Source organism: Dendropsophus ebraccatus, chromosome 12, assembly GCF_027789765.1.
Source record: "Dendropsophus ebraccatus isolate aDenEbr1 chromosome 12, aDenEbr1.pat, whole genome shotgun sequence".
NCBI classification, from domain to species: Eukaryota; Metazoa; Chordata; class Amphibia; order Anura; family Hylidae; genus Dendropsophus; species Dendropsophus ebraccatus.
The window spans coordinates 26797758-26818422 of NC_091465.1; the positions used below are offsets into that span (position 1 = coordinate 26797758).

At 43.0% G+C, this 20665-nt stretch overlaps 1 protein-coding gene across 4 annotated transcripts in view; it reads right to left on the reverse strand.

Moving 5' to 3' along the window:
- Positions 1–20665, reverse strand: part of CFAP74 (cilia and flagella associated protein 74) — a 97984-nt gene that overhangs the window by 64433 nt on the left and 12886 nt on the right. For all 4 annotated transcript variants that reach the window (XM_069947952.1, XM_069947951.1, XM_069947954.1 and 1 more), the window contains 8 exons: positions 17730–17834; positions 15993–16166; positions 13541–13651; positions 12525–12627; positions 11797–11954; positions 9240–9441; positions 5883–6050; positions 1574–1747 (listed from right to left, as the gene is read on the reverse strand). In XM_069947952.1, the coding sequence (XP_069804053.1) occupies positions 1574–1747; positions 5883–6050; positions 9240–9441; positions 11797–11954; positions 12525–12627; positions 13541–13651; positions 15993–16166; positions 17730–17834 (1195 nt within the window). The remainder of the gene's footprint in view (positions 1–1573; positions 1748–5882; positions 6051–9239; positions 9442–11796; positions 11955–12524; positions 12628–13540; positions 13652–15992; positions 16167–17729; positions 17835–20665) is intronic.

Below are 20665 nucleotides of genomic sequence, written 5' to 3' on the forward strand. Positions count from 1 at the left end.
CAGCCTTCTGCAACCAAATCCATCTGGGTCAGACCCGTAGTGATCGTGAGAACAAGCAGGGAGAAGGCGGCAGTCCTCTCCTGGCTCTTTGTCATGTGACAAAGTCAAGTGTCACTGTCATTTTTTTTTTTTTTTTTTTTGCATAAATCAATAGCCCAGGCGATTTTAAGAAACTTTGTAATTGTGTTTATTAGGCAAATATGCCATTAACTGCATTCAAAAAGCCTTTCCCCAGCCCCCCCCCTCCCTCCTCTCCCTCATTCACTGCTCATTATTAGGAAATCTTGACTCTTTTGCATCAGTCGGATCCTGTCTGTTCTATGGAGAGGCGAGGGGGGAGGAGGGAGAAGAAAGTTTAGTCGGCAGCAGAGGAGCAGAGAACAAAGGATTACACAGTGGGAGCTGTGTGAAAGCGGTATTCAGAAGTCCGAGAGGTCAGTGCTGACTGTCAGAGGAGATAACCAGTGATGTAGCTGTAAATTAACTCTTTGTTGTCCTGTTTTGGTGCCTTATCTCCCTCCACCCCTCCCCTCTCCATAGACAACCATGAAGACAGGGGGGAGAGCTTCAAACGGCTTTTTCATGATAAAAATTCATTTTTCGGCTAATAAACCCAATTACAAAGTTTCTTAAAATCGCCTGTACTATTGATTTCTGCAAAAAAATTTAAACAACAGTGACCCTTTAATGCCTTATACATATATCCCACCCCTTGACATTATTCCCTGCACCAGTGTTTTTTTTTATTTAAAGGGATTATCCAGGCTTACAAAAACATTGCTGTTTTTTCTAGAAACAACTCATCCTCAGTATGGGTGTGGGGTTTGCAGTTCATTTCCATTGAAGTGAATGAAGCTGAATTGTAATACACAAGGAAAGGGGTGGTGCATTTTTTAAAAGAAAGTAACAGTGTCTTATCTAATCTTGGATAACCTCTTTAAGGGTATAATTCCACACACTGTATATGCAGCAAATACGCAGCAAATACGCATCAGATGGGATGGTGAAGATTTGATGTTGTGTTCAGTTATTTAGATCTAATCTGCTGCGTATTTGCTGCGTATTTGCTGCGTATCGCAGTAGTAAATACGCTGCATATACGGCGTGTGGGTTTATACCCTAACGCTAGAGCTATATAGCAGCTCTGTCCAATGGTTTAAGGTAGGGATGGGAATCCTTCAGCCTATCAGCTGCTGCGAAACTACAATTGCCATCATGCCTGATGGTAATCAGGCATGATGGTAATTGTAGTTTTACAACAGCTGGAAGACCGAAGGTTCCTTATTCCTAGTTTGAGGTAACGCTACAGAAAACATTTTTTACAATTTAGGTTTTTGTTATTCTCATTTAAAATTTAGTAGAAAACTGGAGCAGTAAAGGGAGGAGAGGTACTAAAAACTAATGTAGAGTACACAAAGTACACCCTTAATAGCATGTATGTCATTTCTAATGAAATGGACACTAAGCTGGAATAGGTTGACTCCCGCTGAGCATCAATCATCAAGAAAAACGGAACCATTGTTAGTAAAGGCCAAATTATCAGGTTCATTACTGCCATTCGCGTGAAACGTACCTTGAAGTGAATCATCTTTGGTTTGCTATAAAAGGGACAGCCTTTAAATTCATGTCCTGAGACCACTTGCTTTTCAACAATGCCATTTTGGAGTTTCCTTAGGGTTTCAGACATAATTTCTTTTTCCATTTTACTGCCCCCTACAGGCTTGGCATCTATCTCTTCCTTTGGAACCTAAAATCAACATAAATATAAATATAAGTCAAAGTGAAGTGTCACTGTCATGTGTAAAAACTTTTGACATGTCACAGAGACGTGTCAAAAGTTTTGATCAGTTCTGGTCTGATCGGTACCAATCAGGAGAACAGGTGGGGAAAAGACTGCGCTGCATCGTGTCCTCTCTCCACTCTGCTTGGTACTGCAGTTAGCATCATTCATTGTCATTTGAAGGGAATGTATCCCCTATTGTTATTTCTTATCTGTTTCTATTGTCCTTTTGTGCTTTATTGTAAGTTATGGGGGCTGCCACATTGCCTAAGCTTCTGCTCTACTCTTTAGTAACAGCATTTACAGATATGCTTTACAGCAACTTATGGTCATAGGCAACAACATACTGGAGGGGACTCTGATATCTATGGGGGACTTTTTCAGGCATGCTCTGTGACCTTTTCAGTAGTCATTGCGCAGAGAGGGGGAGGCTAAGGGTCCTATTCCACCAGACGAGCAACGACGTAAATGAGCGCCGATCTGCTAGATAGGCGCTCGTTTACTGGGCCTATTCCATGGCCCCGATGATCGTGAAACAAGGGCTGCAGGGACATCGTTACCGATGTCCTTGCAGCCCTTGCTTCATACATTACCTGTCCGGGCGCAGGTCTTCTTCTCCCATCCCGCGAGCCGCAGCAGCTTCGGAGCGGGGCTGTCTGAACTGACAGACCGCTCAGCCAATCACTGGCCGTGGCGGTCCCGGACAGTGATTGGCTTAGCGGTCTGTCAGTTCAGACAGTCACGCTCCGAAGCCGATGCTGCCGCGTGGGACCGGGAAAAGAAGACCTGCGGCCCGGACAGGTAATCTATGGTTCTGCTGAAATCGTCGGTCGCCGCGCACCACTATTGAACCGTAGCAATGCGCTGGTGGTGAACAACGATTTTAGGTCTGAACCTAAATGAACGATCAGACGATGACACAATCATCGGCTGATTGTTCTCTCTATTCCACGGAGCGAAAAGATTCGGCCAATTATCGCTCCTGTGGAATAGGCCCCTAAGCCTTGACTATTACCTATTGCGAATGGCCTGATCCTGTTTCATCTCTGTATGGGTGTTACATTTCACTGTAATCCTGCCTTTGATTAAACTGCTGAAAAGGAGGAGAAAGTGTGAATTACCATTAGGCGTAATAAGCCGAATGAAAACTGCAAAATTTCAAGATTTTAAAATACACATTGTAGGTATCACTACAGTATTATGTTTCAATATTCTGACTGTATTGTAAGTTTATAGAATTTTCCAGAGACTTTGTTATATGCTGTTCTGCCATTTTGAAGGGATTTGGGGTATTATTGCTGTATTTCCTCTAGTAAACAAAAAAAAAAAATATTATATATAAATTCTACACATAGTAAAATTTAAACATAAAAAAGATCTGTTTAACATAAAAAATTTCCGCGGACACAGCCCCTTTAAGGGAACAGAATGAGCTGCTACAGCTGCTCTTTTTTTCTCTGGGCAAAGTAAAAAACCTTTGCAAGCGCCATCAGATAAGGAAGGGGTGGTGAATCATATTCTGCTTCTCTATGAAAATAATAAAGATTTCTTCTGTAAACCCTAATCTATATAATATTTTAGAAAACTGTGCAAAAAAATAACATACGGCAACAAACCGCTTGCACTTAAAGGTTATGAAGATCTTGACATTATGAAATGAAATGGCATCTGCGGAATCCAGATACACAAGATAGAATAGTAATAACCCATAAAAACCAAAGCTGATTTGCAAAAATGGCAAAATTAGAAATCTAATTGCACGGAGTACGGCCCTGCTCGTTCAATATGGGCTGATAAATAGGCCCGAAGAAAAATAATCAATTAGTACAGGCGCATAGAATTGCAAATTGCCGCATTAAATGATTCTGAATTGGCAGCACTCCTGTCATGTTCGGTTATGTATAGTACAAAAGCCAGCGAGCACAATATGATCTGTGGCTTTGCAGTCCATGCACGGAAAACAGAGAGGAGACGAATCTCTGAGAGATCAGCGTGCAGGCACATATTCAGGGCGCTCGTCCATAGACAGTCACTTCTGATCAGAGCTCAGCATTAACCATAAGTAAGCTCTTATAGGACTAGGACTAGAAGCCGTCACATATAACTATGACATATCAGAAGATTAAAGGGAAACCGATCCTGAAGTTAATATAATCTATGACTGTCGTACATTCTATTCAACTACTGCTCAAATAATCTCTCTCTTCTTCTGTGGTGCACACTTTGATGGTGGAGCCATCAATAACCTCTACAAAGTCTTCTATATGGTATTTTCTTGGGCTTTTGAGTTTTTTTTTTTGGACTACTGGCAGCCTAGCTATTTAAACTAATAAACTATTTATATCAGTTTGGTGGGGGGCTTTTTCCTGACCTCTGCATGATGCCGGGGAGGCCCCTTTCCATCTTTGCCACTGTACATTTTGGAGTTGTGCCTGGTGCTGAAGTAAAACCCCTCAAGTAAAGGAAACTGAGCTACATGCAGTATTGTACACAGCTGCTAACAAAAGAGAATATATGGTGCTGTCCCTGGAAAACAGTACGGTTGTTGGAAGTCAGATGATCATTGTGGTTGGTGGGAATTAGACCCTTACTAAAATTATCCAAAAGATAGGCCATTAGTATTAGAAAGGCTCACCAGGCAAAACCAGGTGCAACCACTTCACAATACACAGAGACAACTGTTTGCGGCCTCATTTGTTGTATAGTTCGGGGGTGCTGGGTGGCGCGGCAGGACAGCCACCATGCTAGTTATTGCACTGTGTTGATCTACGCAGAAAATAACTCACTGGACTACCTTTATAGAAGTCAGAGGCCCACAAAACACAGATAGCATATCCAGTAGTTAAGTCATCAATGTTTAAAAGGGTTTTACCAGTGAATAGGGGACAAGTCCCTGAAGATAGCTTAGTACAGCGCTTGGTAGTTTTTGGCAATCCTACAGACAATGAAAGGAGCAGAGCTTCATTCACAGTCTCGCTCTCAAGATCACAGGTTGCCGCAGTAATCGGACCTCCCTGTGATTAGACACTTATCTTCTATCCGCACGATAAGGGTTATTGTATAAGACCCCTTAAATACTTAAAAAATCTAGAAATGGCCCTAATAATCAGGCAAAGGGAGTCTGCCAGAAGTTTTGATCCTTCCAGCCTACAAAGGTGACATGTAAACCAGCTAAAATACTGCTCTGTTACTGGTCATACTGTCTGCATATGTGAGTAAAATAAGTTTTACATATCACTATGAAGCTCCCTGGGCTCTCCTAACCCTCCGTTCTGCTCTTGCAAGCCTGGGAAAGTAGTCTCTTGAATAGACCCTAAAGATGTCTTCAACAGCGGAGAGGAGTTTTGGGCGTTTAGGGTATGTTCAAACTGAGTAAAACAGGCGGAATTCCGTGGCGGAAATTTCCGCCGCGGAATCCCGTCTGTCTCAGTGTGTCATTGCCCATCTATGGTAGAGGGGCTCTCCGCTCACATAAGTGACATGGAGCGCGCGCACTCCCATAGAGTTGCTATGACACGCTGAGGCAGGCGGAATTCTACCTATTTTACTCAGTGTGAACATAACCTTACTGCTGAGCCCACGACACTTCACCCTGGGGACTCCTAGAGTTGGATTAAAGGGGTTACCCAGAGCTACAAAAACATGGCCACTTTCTTTCAGAGACAGCACGACTCTTGTCTCCAGTTGAGGTGCGGTTTGCAATTAAGCTTCATTCACTTCAATGGAACTAAGCAGCAAAACCACGCCCAAGCTGGAGAGAAGAGTGGGGCTGTCTCTCTAAGAAAGTGACCATGTTTTTGTAGCACCAGATAACCCCTTTAAGTTTTTTTTCTATTTTTTTTTTTCAAATAGTATGACCATTCGTATAATAAGTACAGTATCACCACATTAATGGCCTAAGTTGTGGGTACATGTCAGAATACAATCAGAAAGGTATTAGAACGTATACTACAGTGTACTCACATTGCGACCATCAGCTTTAACACACCAAACTATGGGCATTTCACTTGTGGGACGCAAACATTTGGCCTACTACACTATCTTTGTCCTGCGAGAGTCAAGTACGATGGAATACTTCCTGGTGTCGCTCGTCCTCCGTTACCTTGTAGGGTTTTAGGTCTTCACTCCATAAGCCTCTAAACTCTGGCTGAGCCAAGTTTTCACTTTCTCCATCATGTGTGAGTCCTGGTGACACATCTGGGGACTGTTCAGCCAAGGAGAGGTCATCATCAGCATCAGATGACAGGGGAGAGGGAGAACGCCACTTCCTCTGCAGACAAGGAAAAAATTGTGAGATATTCTTTCTGGAAAATGGTGATCATGTCTTTGAAACCTTCCTGCACTGTGCATGCTAAAGCATTGGTTGTCCAGGCATAATGAGAAAAGTAGTGTTGCTACAAAACTACAACTCCCATCATAACTGGACTGCCAAAGCTTAAGCTTTGGCTGTCCAGGCATGATGGGAGTTGTAGTTTTGTAACAGCTGGAGAGCCAAGGTTCTCTACCCTTGGCTTAGGGATTCAGCACAGGTATGCCATTCAGGGCTCTGAGAAAGCCGCGAGCTGTAGCCCAACAGTCAGAACACTGTAAACATTGCATCCCTAATAATGGAGCATTTCTGCATAAATCTATTATTTTTCTTTTTATTTAGTCTTCTTTGAAAGTGTGAAACCATAAAATCATCCACAAAGACGCTTGAACTTGAAACGAGAAATAATTTCATGGCTATTTTAAAAATTGTGCTCTGCGAGTCTTGTTCCGTATCGTAATTAGTATCTTTATAACATGCTGCTCAGATACAATTAAACCGCGGGTAGCACACATATTATGAAGCTTCATTACATTTCTTCCCTCGTAACAGAGATGGCTGGGGAAAAGACTGCACGGCGGCCTGGAATATTGATGCTACAAAAACATTCGCTGCATGCGCGGTAAAATGAGGCCAAATGGGTTTTCAATACGAAAGGATCTGTCCATTTTTTACTTCTTAAAACTATGTTCACACACAGTATTTCTGTTAATCTTTTGGTCAGTATTTGTCAATCAAAACTAGGCAAATCTTTTTATTATAACTTTCCCCTGTTAGTCCCACTCCTGGTTTTGGTTGAAAAAAAGGCTAACCAAAAGATTGACAGAAATAGTGTGTGAACATAGCCAAAATTTATCCAAATGCTCCAAAAAAAAAAAAAAAAAATTTGGTGGGGGGGGGGGGGGGATTTATCAAAACCTCATACGCTCATAGGGGGACATTTATTAAGTCCGGTGTTTTCTGCACCGGACTTAAAAATGTCCTTACAGCGCCAACACTACGGAGATTTATGTGCAGGCGTACTGCTGGCATGCCATAAATCCTGTGCGCACCAGTGCTCAGAGCTGGAGTAGGTTTCCTGACTATTTTCTGGTGGAAAAAATGCTCAATAGAGCAGACTCTGAGTCCGCACCCACTGTTCCGCCCCCTCCACACCCCTTCCCCGCCCCTCTGGCGTATCGGGCAGAAAGTGGCCAGGTTCGCATCTGGCCACTTTCCCACCAAAAATATGCGTTTTTACATTGATAAATGTCCCCCATAGGGTCTTAAATTAGGCCCCGCTCCCTCTTCTCCGGCCGAATTCACGCACGCCACTTAGTGAATCTGGCTGGGCACCTGAACCTGCGCTCAGCCGACCAAATCTACACCTGCGTAAAGCAAGTGTAGATTTGAATCATGATTTACGCCTGCGAGGGGAGGATGCGCCCCCCCACAAGTCCCCCCTGCCCACCCATCGGGCGAGTGGGGGATATGGCAAGCGTACGCCAGGGAGAAGGGGCAAATCTTTTCCCTAGTGTACGCCCCTGCTGGACCCTTCATAACTGTCCCCCGTATGTACAGCCAATGGCGCATGTGCAGGAAGCAGCCCGTAACAAACGGCCTAGCTATGCATATATGAATATGCATAGTGAGCCGGACGGGAGGGGGCAGGGCTAGGCGGCCCGAGTGGGTGCTCCGGGAGCATGGGGAACACCCCAAATGCTCTGAGTACACTAATTAGCATACCAGCAATTAGCCGAAAACACCAATATATTAGACCGCACCAGTATACGGAGGACGGCCAGGGAATCCCGAGGTAAATAGCGTCTGGCTCATATCAGCAGGTTTAGTGGCCCCAACCTGCTAATAGTGCCGCTTTAAAGGGAACTAATAAGCACAGCAATGCCGATATGGTTCCCTGAAGCACAATATAGAGCTATTGTGCAGTTCCCCCACCATAATGGGTCTCTCTGCCTGTCAATCATCCCCGCACTGCGCACTGAGAGGCAGAGAGCTGTGACTAGTCACAGGGCGGCTGCCTGCCTAAATGACTAGTTGCCACCCCTCTCCCTGCCTCGCGCGGCTATATATATACTTATATATTTTTTTTTTTACCTTTATAAAGCTATCCTCTGGAAAATTATACCAACTAGGTCTTCACAGACTTTCTACTGACCGTACAGATAAAGGCTATGTTCACACAACGTATATTTTCGTAAAACCACGGCCGTTATACAACGGGCGTGATTTATACGAAAATATACGTGCCATTGCTGCCTATGGGATCCCGGCCAGAGCGTATACACATAGGGGGACATTTATTAAGTCCGAAGTTTTTTACACCGGACTTAAAAATGTCCCCGCATCTCTGGCGCTACAGGGATTTATGTAGAGGCGGACTGCCTCTACATAAATCCCGTGCGCTCCGATGCGCACAGCTGAAAACCTATGCCAGCTGAGGGCTGGAGTAGGTTTTCGGCAAATCTTTAAGAGAAAAAAATGCTGAATCGCACGGACTTTGAGTCCGCTCCCCTTTCCACCCCCTCCACACCCCCTCCCCGCCCCCCTGGTGTACCCGCCGGAAAGAGCCGATTTGCGAATATTTTATTCGCAAAACGGCCGATTTGCGGATAAAATATTCGCAAATCGGCTCTTTCCGCCGAAAAAAAAAGATACGCCACATAATACATGTCTCCCATAGTGTACGCTCCAGCCGGGATCCCTAGCGGCGCCGCAAATAACTGACATGTCAGTTTTCTGTGGCCGCTACAAAACTCTGTCAGTGCACACTGTGGAGCGAGCGGCTCGGGCCGCTCCATAGTCTGCTGTGGGGAGTTCTGATGCGGGGGCGCACGGTTGCACTCGCATCAGAACTCTGTGGCCATAAAGATCAAATGATCTTTTCAGAGACCCGCCATTCCGTGACCCGGCCGGGTCACAGAACGGCCGGTCTCTTACTGTGTGTGAACATAGCTTAATTATGTGTATTGAAGCGATCCTCTATGGCATTATTTGCTGGCACGCCAAGAACAGTAATGATCATTCTGTTATTTCCCAGTCTAACCAATAATAAATTATAGTATATGTATACACTACTATGAATCACTGTCACAAATGTACAGAAGTCTTGCATAGCTATTTGCTTTTCTGAGAAATGGGATCACTTCCTACCGCTGCATCCTGGTCGTCCTCTGGCTCTGTCACTATGGCTGACTGAATATACTGCAAAGCTTTGGCTCGCAGTCTGCCATGTTCCCGGACCTTGCTCAGTTCTAAAGAGGCCTGTCTTTTTCGTTTTACTTGGCTGGATTCTTCTTGTAAAATCCGACCGACAATTTCTTGTTTCCTTATTTTCTGTGACTCTTCAAATTCTCTAAAAAAAAGGCACAATGACTATTCTTTTTATCATTTATATTCATCGGATCATTCTTCTTCATCACAAGTTTAATGTTAAAGGGGTTATTCAGCGCTAGAAAAACACTTTTCCATTTACTGAGTCCCAAACCCCGCCTAATCTGGAGACAAGAGAGGGGGAAAAGTGGCCATGTTTTTCTAGCGCTGGATAACCCCTTTAAGGGGAAAATTTGGGGTTTCTGGTCAACCACTGGTCAGTTAAACGGGTTTTCCAGGCTTAGAAAAACATGGCCGCTTTTTTCCTGTCCTCAGTTTTGCGGCTCAAATTCATTGATATGAATGGAGCTGAATTGTAATACCAGGACAGGGATGGTGCTGTTTTTGTAAGAAAGTATCTTTGCTTTTTCTAATTCTGTATAACCTCTTTAATATATTAATATTAAAGACATTTTTTCAGGCTCTTATTCCGACGATCTACGTTATTGGCCATCAACATATGATCAGTGGGGATTCCCAGGCAGCAGAATTAAAGGGCAGGGGAGCCACAGCATTACTATTCCAGTGCTGACACAGAAGCAAACCAGTCCGGGACCCTGTGAACAAGCTGGGCTGAAGTACCAGATGCAGTCACACATATTAACTTCAATATCATAAGGAATTTAAAGCATAAAACCTGAGAGTGACCAATGGCTTCAGGCAAGGACGCTGTCACGTCATTTAATGTGAGACTCTTTGCCAGTTTAGGCGAGTTAGCATGAAAAGCTGTCAGTGAAGTAGAAAGTAATTGGTTTGCCTGAAGCTTCAGGTATTGGTTCCACAGTTGGATAATTTGTATTTGTCCTCTTGTATGTGGTGAGAAATACCAGCGACAAGAAAGCTTAGCTTATACATTTTATGTATTCTGAAAGCCAGCATTAGTTATGCACTCCTTATAGAAAATAGCGGCTTTTTGGGTTTGTAATTTTACAATCTTGAATCCAAATGTCAAATCCAGAACCTTTAGCTGTCCAGGCATGATGGGAAAATATGGTAGTTTTGCAACAGCTGGAGGGCCAAAGGTTCCCCATCCCTGACTTAGGGTGTCTATCAGGCCTGACTGGCTGATCGCCTACATCAGAGTTGTGCCTGGAATTACACAGGCCAGCTAAATACCTAACAACCCCAGAGGGTACACCCTATGGTGCCCTGCTTTTTTCAGTCATTAAGCAGATCTGGCACCAGTGTCATTTCCCTTCTTCTTTTCCTTTGATGGAGCAGAATAGCTAAAGTACATGATGCAGATGTTAACACAGCCTAACCTGTCAGATAGGTTCTGTAAGTAAGAACAGTGGAGTTAAAGGGGACCTGTCACCCCAGCTGCCGGGGTGAAGCCCATCCGACCCCAGTGGAGCCCCTTATACTTACCCCTTCCTCGAAGTCCCGGTCCCGGAGCCCATCCCGCCGTGGAGAAATCCTCATCAGAAGCTGTGCACACACTCACCAGAGATGAGTCTGACGCCCATAGAGCAAGACTGGGCATCAGACTCATCTGAGCGTGCGCATGGCTTCTGATGGGGATTTCTCGGCAGCGGAATGGGCTCCGGGACCGAGACTTCAAGAGGGGGATAAGTATAAGGGGCTCCACCAGGGGGTCGGGCGGGCTTCATCCTGGCAGCCGGGGTGACAGGTCCCCTTTAAAGTAATTGTACCAGAAGATTTATTACATTTCCATAATTTATATTTCTATAATATTGCATCGGCGCCACCACGCCAATTCTAACAGTACTGTCAATTTCTCATATCTTAGTCTGATTTCTGAGATCTCCTTCTATATATATATATATATATATATATATATATATATATGCAAATGTCCAGTTTGGGGCACTGGAGGTGGTGCCCAGCGCCCCCAGTGCAACAATATCTCCTCCCCTTGGTGACGCGCCACCTTCAGTATGAAGTCTGTTCCCAGCCTGGTGCGTCACCAAGGAGAGGAGATATTGGTGCACTGGGGGGCGAGGGGCCCGCCTCCAGTGCACCAAACTGGGTATGGAAATCTTTATTTAGTAAATGTTCTGGTACATTTACATTAACATATCTGAAGCCTTCAGTATTTTCCAGAATGAGGGTCCTTTCTGTTCTCAGCTGTAATACAAGACAAACATGTGCTTTCCCTCTCTATTGACTTGAATTGAAGCTTTTTTCCATGTCTATGTTCCTAATGCAGACATGTCAAACTCAGCCCCCCAGGTGTCTTAAAACTACAATTCCCATCATGCCTGGACAGCCAAAGCTAAAGCATGATGGGCATTGTAGTTTTAAAACAGCTGGAGGGCCTCAGTTTGACAACCCTGTTCCTAATGGATCAGGAATGGTTCCATGACTGATCTCTTACTTTTTTCTCCTTTCATGGTCTTGAAGCTTCTTCTTCTGCACAATAAACTTGGTAACATCTCCTCCTCTGGCAAGCACCGCTTCTTTCTCCAGCATCTCTTGTCTTTTAGTCAGTGTGGCCTGCGCTTTGTTCTTAGACTCAATGACAAGCAGGTTTTCCTGTAAAAGGTAGAAAACACGATTATAGAGAGGATAATGCACAATAAAGTGAAACTGCAGGATCAGTCAACATTATCATGGGAAAACATGGATTTAGGTAGGCCAACATAGGCGGAAACCTGGCAATTGCCAGGAAAGATTTGTCAGGAATAAAAACCTAATGAAATGGAGTAATGTTCATTGATTGTTGTAGCAAATCTACAGGGTCACAGGGGTCACACATGTGACTAGTGTGACTAGGCCCCTAAACCAGCAGGTTCCACTCACTCCCTATTAGTGTATCTTGTATATTCTCCATTTCTTCTCTGTGGTGCACTAATGTTTGTGTTGCATGGTGTCAGGGGGAACAAGTAGCAGTACAGTCATATACTCATTGCAGAAGGGGTTAACTGTGATAGCTCAAGTAAATGACAGTTCTTTATACCTCACTTGTTATCACAGTCATTTGAAGAAACAAAATTTTTTATATATATACACACACATATATATATATATATATATATATATATATATATATATATATATATATATATATATATATATTATAATGGAGTTATTATTGTTTCATACCCGGTTGGTAGAGATGCTGTTTTTCAAGGACAGTACAGCTTGCATCCTCTTCTCCATGTCTTCTCTGCTTTTCCGTTCTTTTTCAGCCTCAATTCCACGAACCCTGGCATTAAATATTAATCTTTATAAGAATCTGATGGATGTACAAGCTTTTCATATGGTAAAGGCTTCTTAGCTATGGGACCTAAAGATGTTATGTACAGTATATTAATCCATACCTAGATGATGAATGTTCATGACATGAACCCTTTAAAATATTTAAAGTGTCCCTGTCATTATAAAAAATAAAAAAAAAGTTTGACACATCAAAGTTTTGATTGGTTGGGATCTGAGTGCTCAGACCCCCAGACATGTGTGAGGTTGAAAGCTTATCTCCCCAGCTCCCTGTGATCTCCCTCTTGTACAGCTCATTGTGTACAGCAAAATGGCGATAGCAGGGAGCCTGGAGGTGAAGTGCTCAGCTATGGGCTTCTCCTGGCTATATCTAGTGATTGGTGAGGGTCTGAACATTCAGAACCCAACTAATCAAATCTTTAAACAGGGATATTTTATAGGGATTGTACAGAGCTCACTTCTTATGATTAAAGAATACCATCCGAAACATGAGGGAGAGTGTATATCCCAGACAAAACTACGACCGCATGTGATGTCCAATATTGACGCATCATTGCTGCAGGTGATGGACATCCTCTATAAAGAAGCTTCCTCAGGTAAAAAAAAATGGCAAGGGCACTTGAAAGTTACCGCCCAGGTGCAACCAACACCCCCCCCCCCAAAAAAAAACAAAAAAACCTTAGAAGTATCCCATACTAAATTGCTTCTCTGAAAGGTCCTGATTGATATGACGCTTGCAACCATGGAAATTATTTTCCATGGTAACCACTGCAGTGTTTTCCTCCGAGAAATGTTTTGACCGACGGTATAATTTATCAGCATGCAGAACTATTCATTTTGGTATATAAGGGGCTATGCTTTTCTATGACAAGTACATTACATGCAGTTACATGGAGACCCACCTTGCCATAGTTTCCTTGAGAAAGTGAACAGCTTTTTCATGATTCTTCTGTGCCTCCTCCACGGCTTTACGATAATGCTGCTCCCGCTCCTTTAACTGCTTAACCTCCTGCCTGAAATACAGAAAATAAGCCCGGTCATTTGTTTGTTCTTATGTGATATTTTACAGTGTTTGGACATAAAGGCGGGAAATGTTTTAGTAACACATCAGTTTGTTAGAATGTCATAATGAATAGCACTATATGCATACGTATTCCCTCAAAACTGAACACTAAGGGGGGGATTTATAAAGACAAAAGTATGCCGGTCTTATATTAGGCCCCACCCCCTTTTCCTCGGCAGGATTCACTAGTGACGTGGCATTGGTTAATTCGTTGCACCAGTAGAATCAGACTATGATTAAGCGCACCTGTGGGAAACGCGTTGGTCTACTTGCACTGCACTTTGGATTTTAACAAGACAATTAAAAGTTATGTTTTAGTATCTGGCACTTTTTGGAGTGCCGGCCTCCATACCTTCTTGAATCTACTATAAGTACCTGATGTCTGGCCAACATCTGCTGTTGCCATCTATTGCATGTGGGTGAGTTGTATCTACTCCCTTTGTTTTTGCATATATAACACTGCAAGCAAGGAAAGGGCCAGCTTTCACAAATGCAATTTAAAGGAACAGCTTCATTGAGCCATGATAAACAGGACGCCTGTGTATTTCAAGCTTGGTTAGCTAGGCTTTGACTAGGGGCTAGGAACTGCACATTTGGGGACATTGGAAACCAATAAAGATCCTGAAATGCTAACATCCAACTATTGCCTCATAAAGCGATTGTATGACCAAGGGAACCTGCCATATTGAAATTACAGTCCAATCTGCAGACATGTATTAGAGAAGGAAAAGCTGATTAATATATAGTTAAGGGGAAAAGGGTACAGGATGATTTATTTATTCATTTACATCTCTGCTTATACTGGGCTAAGTAGTCATGTGGCAGTCCTGCATGACTATGTAGCTCAGAATGTCCAGAGATTTGCATGAATAAATGACAAGTTATTTGGAATGTTTCCACAAATCTATACACCAGGCTACCCGGCTCTTCCTCCTCTATAACACTTTGTCATTACAGTCTTCTGATACTTTATATTGATTACTTATGCTTAGACTAGGTAACCAATATTGTTTGAGTGGACTCCCAACACCTCCATCAATCATCAGCATAGAGAGCACAGAGTGCTCCAGAGAGCTGTACAGTCTCCTTATTGTTCACCATGCACAGATCAGTACATTTGGTGGCTGTGTCTGGTGCCGTGGCTTAGTCTCATTCGTTACAATGCGATGGAGTTGCAGAGAGCTGTAGTACCAGGCAAAGTCACTACAAAATGTACAAAGCTAATGCTGGTAAAATAACATTGTACCACAATCCTTTTAATCAGCTGATCAGCAGAAGATGAACCCTTTGGGCCAGTTCACACTGAGCAAATTTGGAAGAATTCCGCGGTGGAGAGTTCCGCCTGCCTCAGTGTCAAACAGCGTGTTTATGGGAGGGCTTGCCTGCCTCCGCTTAAAGAATTGACATGTCAGGAGAGCAGAGACACGCGAGCCCTTCCGTAGACACACTATTTGACGCTGAGGAAGGTGGGACTCCGCCAAATTTGCTCTGTGTGAACAGCCCCTTACTGATCTGATATTTAAGGCCTTTCCTAAAAACAGACAAAAAGCTAGGTGCTTGTTAGGTAGCTGGGACACATACCCTACAAACTACACTCAATAAAGCTGCAAGATTATAATACAACATGCAGTATGTCATACTTATTAGGCCATGTTTTCACAGTGTAAGACACCGGCTGTTCCGCAACCCGGCTGGATGATCTTTACTGCCACTGAATTCGGATGCGGGCACATCCGTGTGGGCCCGCATCCGAATTCCCCGCCGCTCACAATGGAGAGTGCGGCTGGAGACGCACGCTACACTGTGTGCACTGACAGGGACATGTCAGTTTCTTGCACCGCTAGGGATCCTAGCCGGAGTGTATACTATGTGTATACACTCTGGCCGGGATTCCCTCAGCCTGCAGCACTACGCAAGTACCGTAGTAATTACAGCCGTGATCAACAACGAACGTGATCACTAAAGTACTTGCGTAGTGTGAACATAGCCTTATAGCCTTAAGTATATAAGCCTTTAGTGGAGCATGTTAAGAAGAGCTTGATGCATGCTAGCCCTTTAAGAGGTTAAAGTAAGGGCACATGCATGCTAGAGGTACCAACCAGGGGGCAATGATGGCTCTAGGGAAGGCTGGAGGGCACACAAGGAAGGAGAGCTGCTGTGCCTGCCAGGAGAGCAATTACATGTCTCACATATATGACTACCTGCTAAGCACAGCTAAAATATTCAACAGCAATTCATGTCCTGTTGCATCGGTGAATGCTGTTACAGCTTTCTTACATAGTTGTACTTACTCCCTTTCTGTGTGCTTTTTCCGCTCTGCCAGAGTAAGTGACATTTTCTCCCTCAGAGCGCGCTGCTCTGCCAAGTCTTTGCGTTGTCTGTCTAACTCTTCTTCATCTTGTTGAAGCCTTTCACGAACACCGGTGAATTTTCCTTGCTCCACTTCAATGTGCCAAAGGTCATACCTAGCCGATGAGAACATGTGTTTAGTAGGAAAGAAATTAAATTTATTTAAAAAAACAAAAAGCGATGCTTGGGGTGTAAGGGTGAAAGATATACATTAGTGAATGGCTGATAACAGAATTCCTTGGTATAATGGTTAAATGTAATTTCAGTCTCCTGGAGATTTACGGCAGGCATTAAAGATCCTGGCAGTTGCTTCTCAGCTCCTTCTGCATCTCTATAACTGGTTCAGGTCCAGGGTATTATGGGTCTTCAGGACGGGACACAGTTTAAAGGTTTAGGGAGACTTTGATTTATTCAGCATTTTATAAGATTTCCAGCCACCCGCCATAATCGGTCCCATCCTTTGTGAGGCGCTAGCGTATTTTAGCAAATATTTTATGAATCAACCTTTTCCTATAGACAAGGCCGATCTGTGATGCTAAAACGATGGGAGGCTTCAGACAACTATTGAATTAGGCATTGTGGGATTCACTTAAAATAAATGTGCTAAAACACATACTATAGTATCGGCTGGATGAACATCACTTTGTGATCATTGTGTGCACAGGCTTTGTTGTGCGTCCGCTGTCCACTGAATAGCAGCCGCACAAAATAGACCTCTAATTTATTTTGTGCGGCTGCAGAGAAACATGGCCGTAGTGTATACAGTGTGTATACACTACGACCGTGATTCCATGCAATCTAATGTAATGCTGCAGTGTCATTAAACAACGGCCGTCGTTGCAGATGTTGCTGTTGCGTAATGAAAAAATACACTGTGTAAACAAGGCCTTATTCTGTAAGTCTATGGAGACTGCAGTGAATCTCAGCTAACACCTGGCCACAGCCCAAAAAGGTCATGTGCCAAATTTGGGGGTTTTAGTGCCCTTTTTTCCTCTACACATTTACTCTAAGTAGCCTTAAATTGGTTATCCAGGCTTAAAAAACATGGCTACTTCCTTCCAAAAAGCGCACCACCTTTGTGTTCGGTTGTGGGTGTGGGTTTGCAGCTCAGTTCCATTGCAGTGAATAAATCTGAATTGTAATACCACATACAAACTGAGGACAGGGGTGGTGCTGTTTTTGCAAGAAAGTAGCTGTGCTTTTTTTTTTTTAATAATGGGTAACCCAATTTTTAGGGAATATCAAATCAAAATCATCTTATGATCTATCACTGATGCAAGGTTTTCATTTTAAGCACAGCACAATAGATGCTTTTCTTAGAATGTCCTATCAAATTTCCAGGAACAAGAATGTCTAGCAAATGCAAAGTCATGTGCAGGTTATGTAACATGACAAGGTCTGCACTCTGCCCTAGCCTAACGGTGACCCCAGCAGAGTAAATTTCCATATACAGTGTTATTATATAACCTAATGCTATCAGTATCAGAACTTAACATTTTCCCAATAAACAAAGGGACCGAGGTTTATTCACGTTAGGTCAGTGGTGCAGAAAATGGCAAAACACAACTTTTCTGAAGTTTTTTTTTTTTTCTTTTAATATCTGAAAATTGGAATGTCTTTGTAATACATATAAATCTACACCCCACTGAGCTCTGTACAGAACAGGTCGCCCAACTCACTCATTATCCTTCAGTATGTTGGCAATCTTTGTTTTCACATCTTCCTCATTGAGCAGCTCGGTGTTCAGTCGCTTGTGCAGAGCTCGGAGACGGTACACGGCAGCCCTATAATAGTGAAGAAAAAAATACATCAATTAAAAAAAAATAAAAAAAATAAAAAAAACATTTCAGCCACCTGAAACAATAATTATTTATAGTCTACAGAGAGTCTATGCTTCATCACTCATAGAACAGCTAAAGATAGTAATCATTATGCATGGATACAACCACGTATCTGTATCTATAAATATCTATATACCCATGTATATCTACATCAATTACAGGAACAAAGCCTTGCATTCACACTTCACTGATCTGTGGGGGAGGAGTGGTGACAACCACACCGCATTTACTAAACAATTGCGCTTAGTGCTAAATAAATTTACATGTATTGTAAAATGAAACAAAAGCTACCCTGCCTATCTGTCACTTGAAATGCACATTCCATGTACACTGTTGAGTTCTTTAAAGGGGTTATCCAAGATTAGAAAAACATAGGCGCTTTCTTAGAGAAACAGCATGACTCTTATCTCCAGTTTGGACGGGATTTTGCAATTAGACTTATTCATTTTAATGGAACTGAGCTGCAATACCACACCCAAGAGTGTTATTGGAGGCAAGAGTGGTGCTGTTTCTGGAAGAAAGCAGGCATGTTTTTTTAAGCCTGGTGTCAGCGACGGGTATGGCAAAAGGCAGTTTGACAAGACACGGAAAGTGAGCCCTAAGCTGACCCCGCCCACTGTCTCTGCCTACTTGATACAAGACAGCCCTAGGCGACTGCGGACAACCATGATGGCAGTCTCTAAACACAGAACAGCAACAAATAAACACAATAAATCCAAGGTCAACAATCCGGGTCGGTAACGGCGGGCAGCAAAAGTACAAAATCGTCAGACAAGTCAGGTAAACGAGAACAGGCTATAAGTCAGGGCAGGCGGCAGACAGGATAGAGAGGGAACAGGCAAGGGTCAAAGATACACACAACAGATATCAGAGAGTATGCTTAGCCTAGATTGCTCTAATAGCCAGCAACTAGCTGCTGGCCATGCTTAATACTTATGAAGACCAGGAGCCAGGTCCAGATCCCCATTGGATCGGTGCTCAGACCCTAACTGGTAAAGACACCTGCCTGTCAAGGGAAAGATCACACTGCTCAGCTGCAGGAATCAAGCTAGCAGAGTAAGGGCCCTATTACACCAAAAGATGTCTGACAGATTTTTTTAGTCAAAGTCAAGAACAAACTATAAACAGAGAACAGGTCGTAAAGAGATTTCTCATCTTTTCAAATCCATTCCTGGCTTTGGCTGAAAAAATCTACAACATAATGTCAGACATCTTTTAGTGTAATAGGGCCTTAAAGGGGTTGTCCAGCGAAAATCTTTTTCTTTCAAATCAACTGGTGTCAGAAATGTTATATAGTTTTGTAATTTACTTCTATTAAAAAAATCTCAAGTCTTCCTATACTTATTAGATACTAAATGTCATGCAGGAAATGTTGTTTTATTTTTAGTCTGACACAGTGCTCTCTGCTGACATCTCTGGCCGAGACAGGAACTTTTTCTCGGTTTTATAAGAATCGCCATAGAAAACCTCTCCTGCTCTGGGCAGTTCCTGTCTCGGCCAGAGATGTCAGCAGAGAGCACTGTGTCAGACTGACAAATAAAACAACATTTCCTGCATCACATTTAGTAGCTAATAAGTATGGAAAGACTTGAGATTTTTTAATAGAAGTAAATTACAAATCTATATAACTTTCTGATATCAGTTGATTTAAAGGAAGATTTTAGCTGGACAACCCCTTTAACTCTATCATTGCCAGAGACTGTGAGGCAAAGCTGGTGGGGCTGAACAAATAAAAACTGAGCCCTGTTCACAAAAGGTCTTCTGCGCTGCACGCCCCTAACTGAGGAGCGCAAAGGCACATTTCTGACACCTGTATAATCCCTTTAAAATCTGCATACTGTTGCCCAGATTTACTAAAATACTCAGTGCAAACTTAGATGGACAGTCTTCAAATGTTGGGTGGGAAAAATTTTTTTATGGTGGGGGGGAATAAAGGATGGTATGCATCAGGGCTGAGCTGAATTGGCTCTGCATTGCTGTGTCTCCCACTGGGAATGCACACACCAAAAACTATAAAAAAGGCATACTTATTGCTCCTGAGCTCTCAACCAGCCGAGTAATGTCACAGCCCGATTACCGCTCACGGAGCAGAAAGCGGTGGTCGGGAACCTAGGCAATGAACTGCCTAGGGAAAGAAAAGAGCCAAAAAGCACAATGATGAAATTTTTCTAAAGCAAAGCATTTGTAAGATTGCTTACTTTGTACCTTATAAAAGTTTAGGTGAAGAGAATACCCCTTCAGGGTACGTTCACACTTACCGGATCCGCAGCAGATTTCATTTAAATAACTGAACACAGCATCAAATCTGCACCATCAAATCTGCTGCGGATCTGCTGCAGATTTGATGGTGCAGATTTGAAGGTGCAGATTCAATGCAAAGCAGCACTGTGCCATCAAATCTGCTGCAGATTCAAATCTGCGCAATCAAATCTGCTGCAGATCCTTTACATGTGAACGCACCCTTAGTGGAGCTTTCAGCAGCTTGTCTGTGTGTTTTTATCTGCATCTAAATCTCAGTGAGCTGATCCATCCAGAGAAAGAATTTAGTTGTGTATTACCAGAGTGTATATTACACTAAGGAGTCTTACATAGGTAGAAAAGGACATTTTTTTTCTAATAAGATATATTCTAAAGTTTCTTATGTTCACTTGTATTATATTATTCATCCAAAAATCATTGAAAGGTTAGTGACCATGTGATAACAGGCTGGACAAAGGAGAGAAATGATGGCCTCTATGAGAAATTCAGCAGTTTATGTACAGATTTCAGCACTA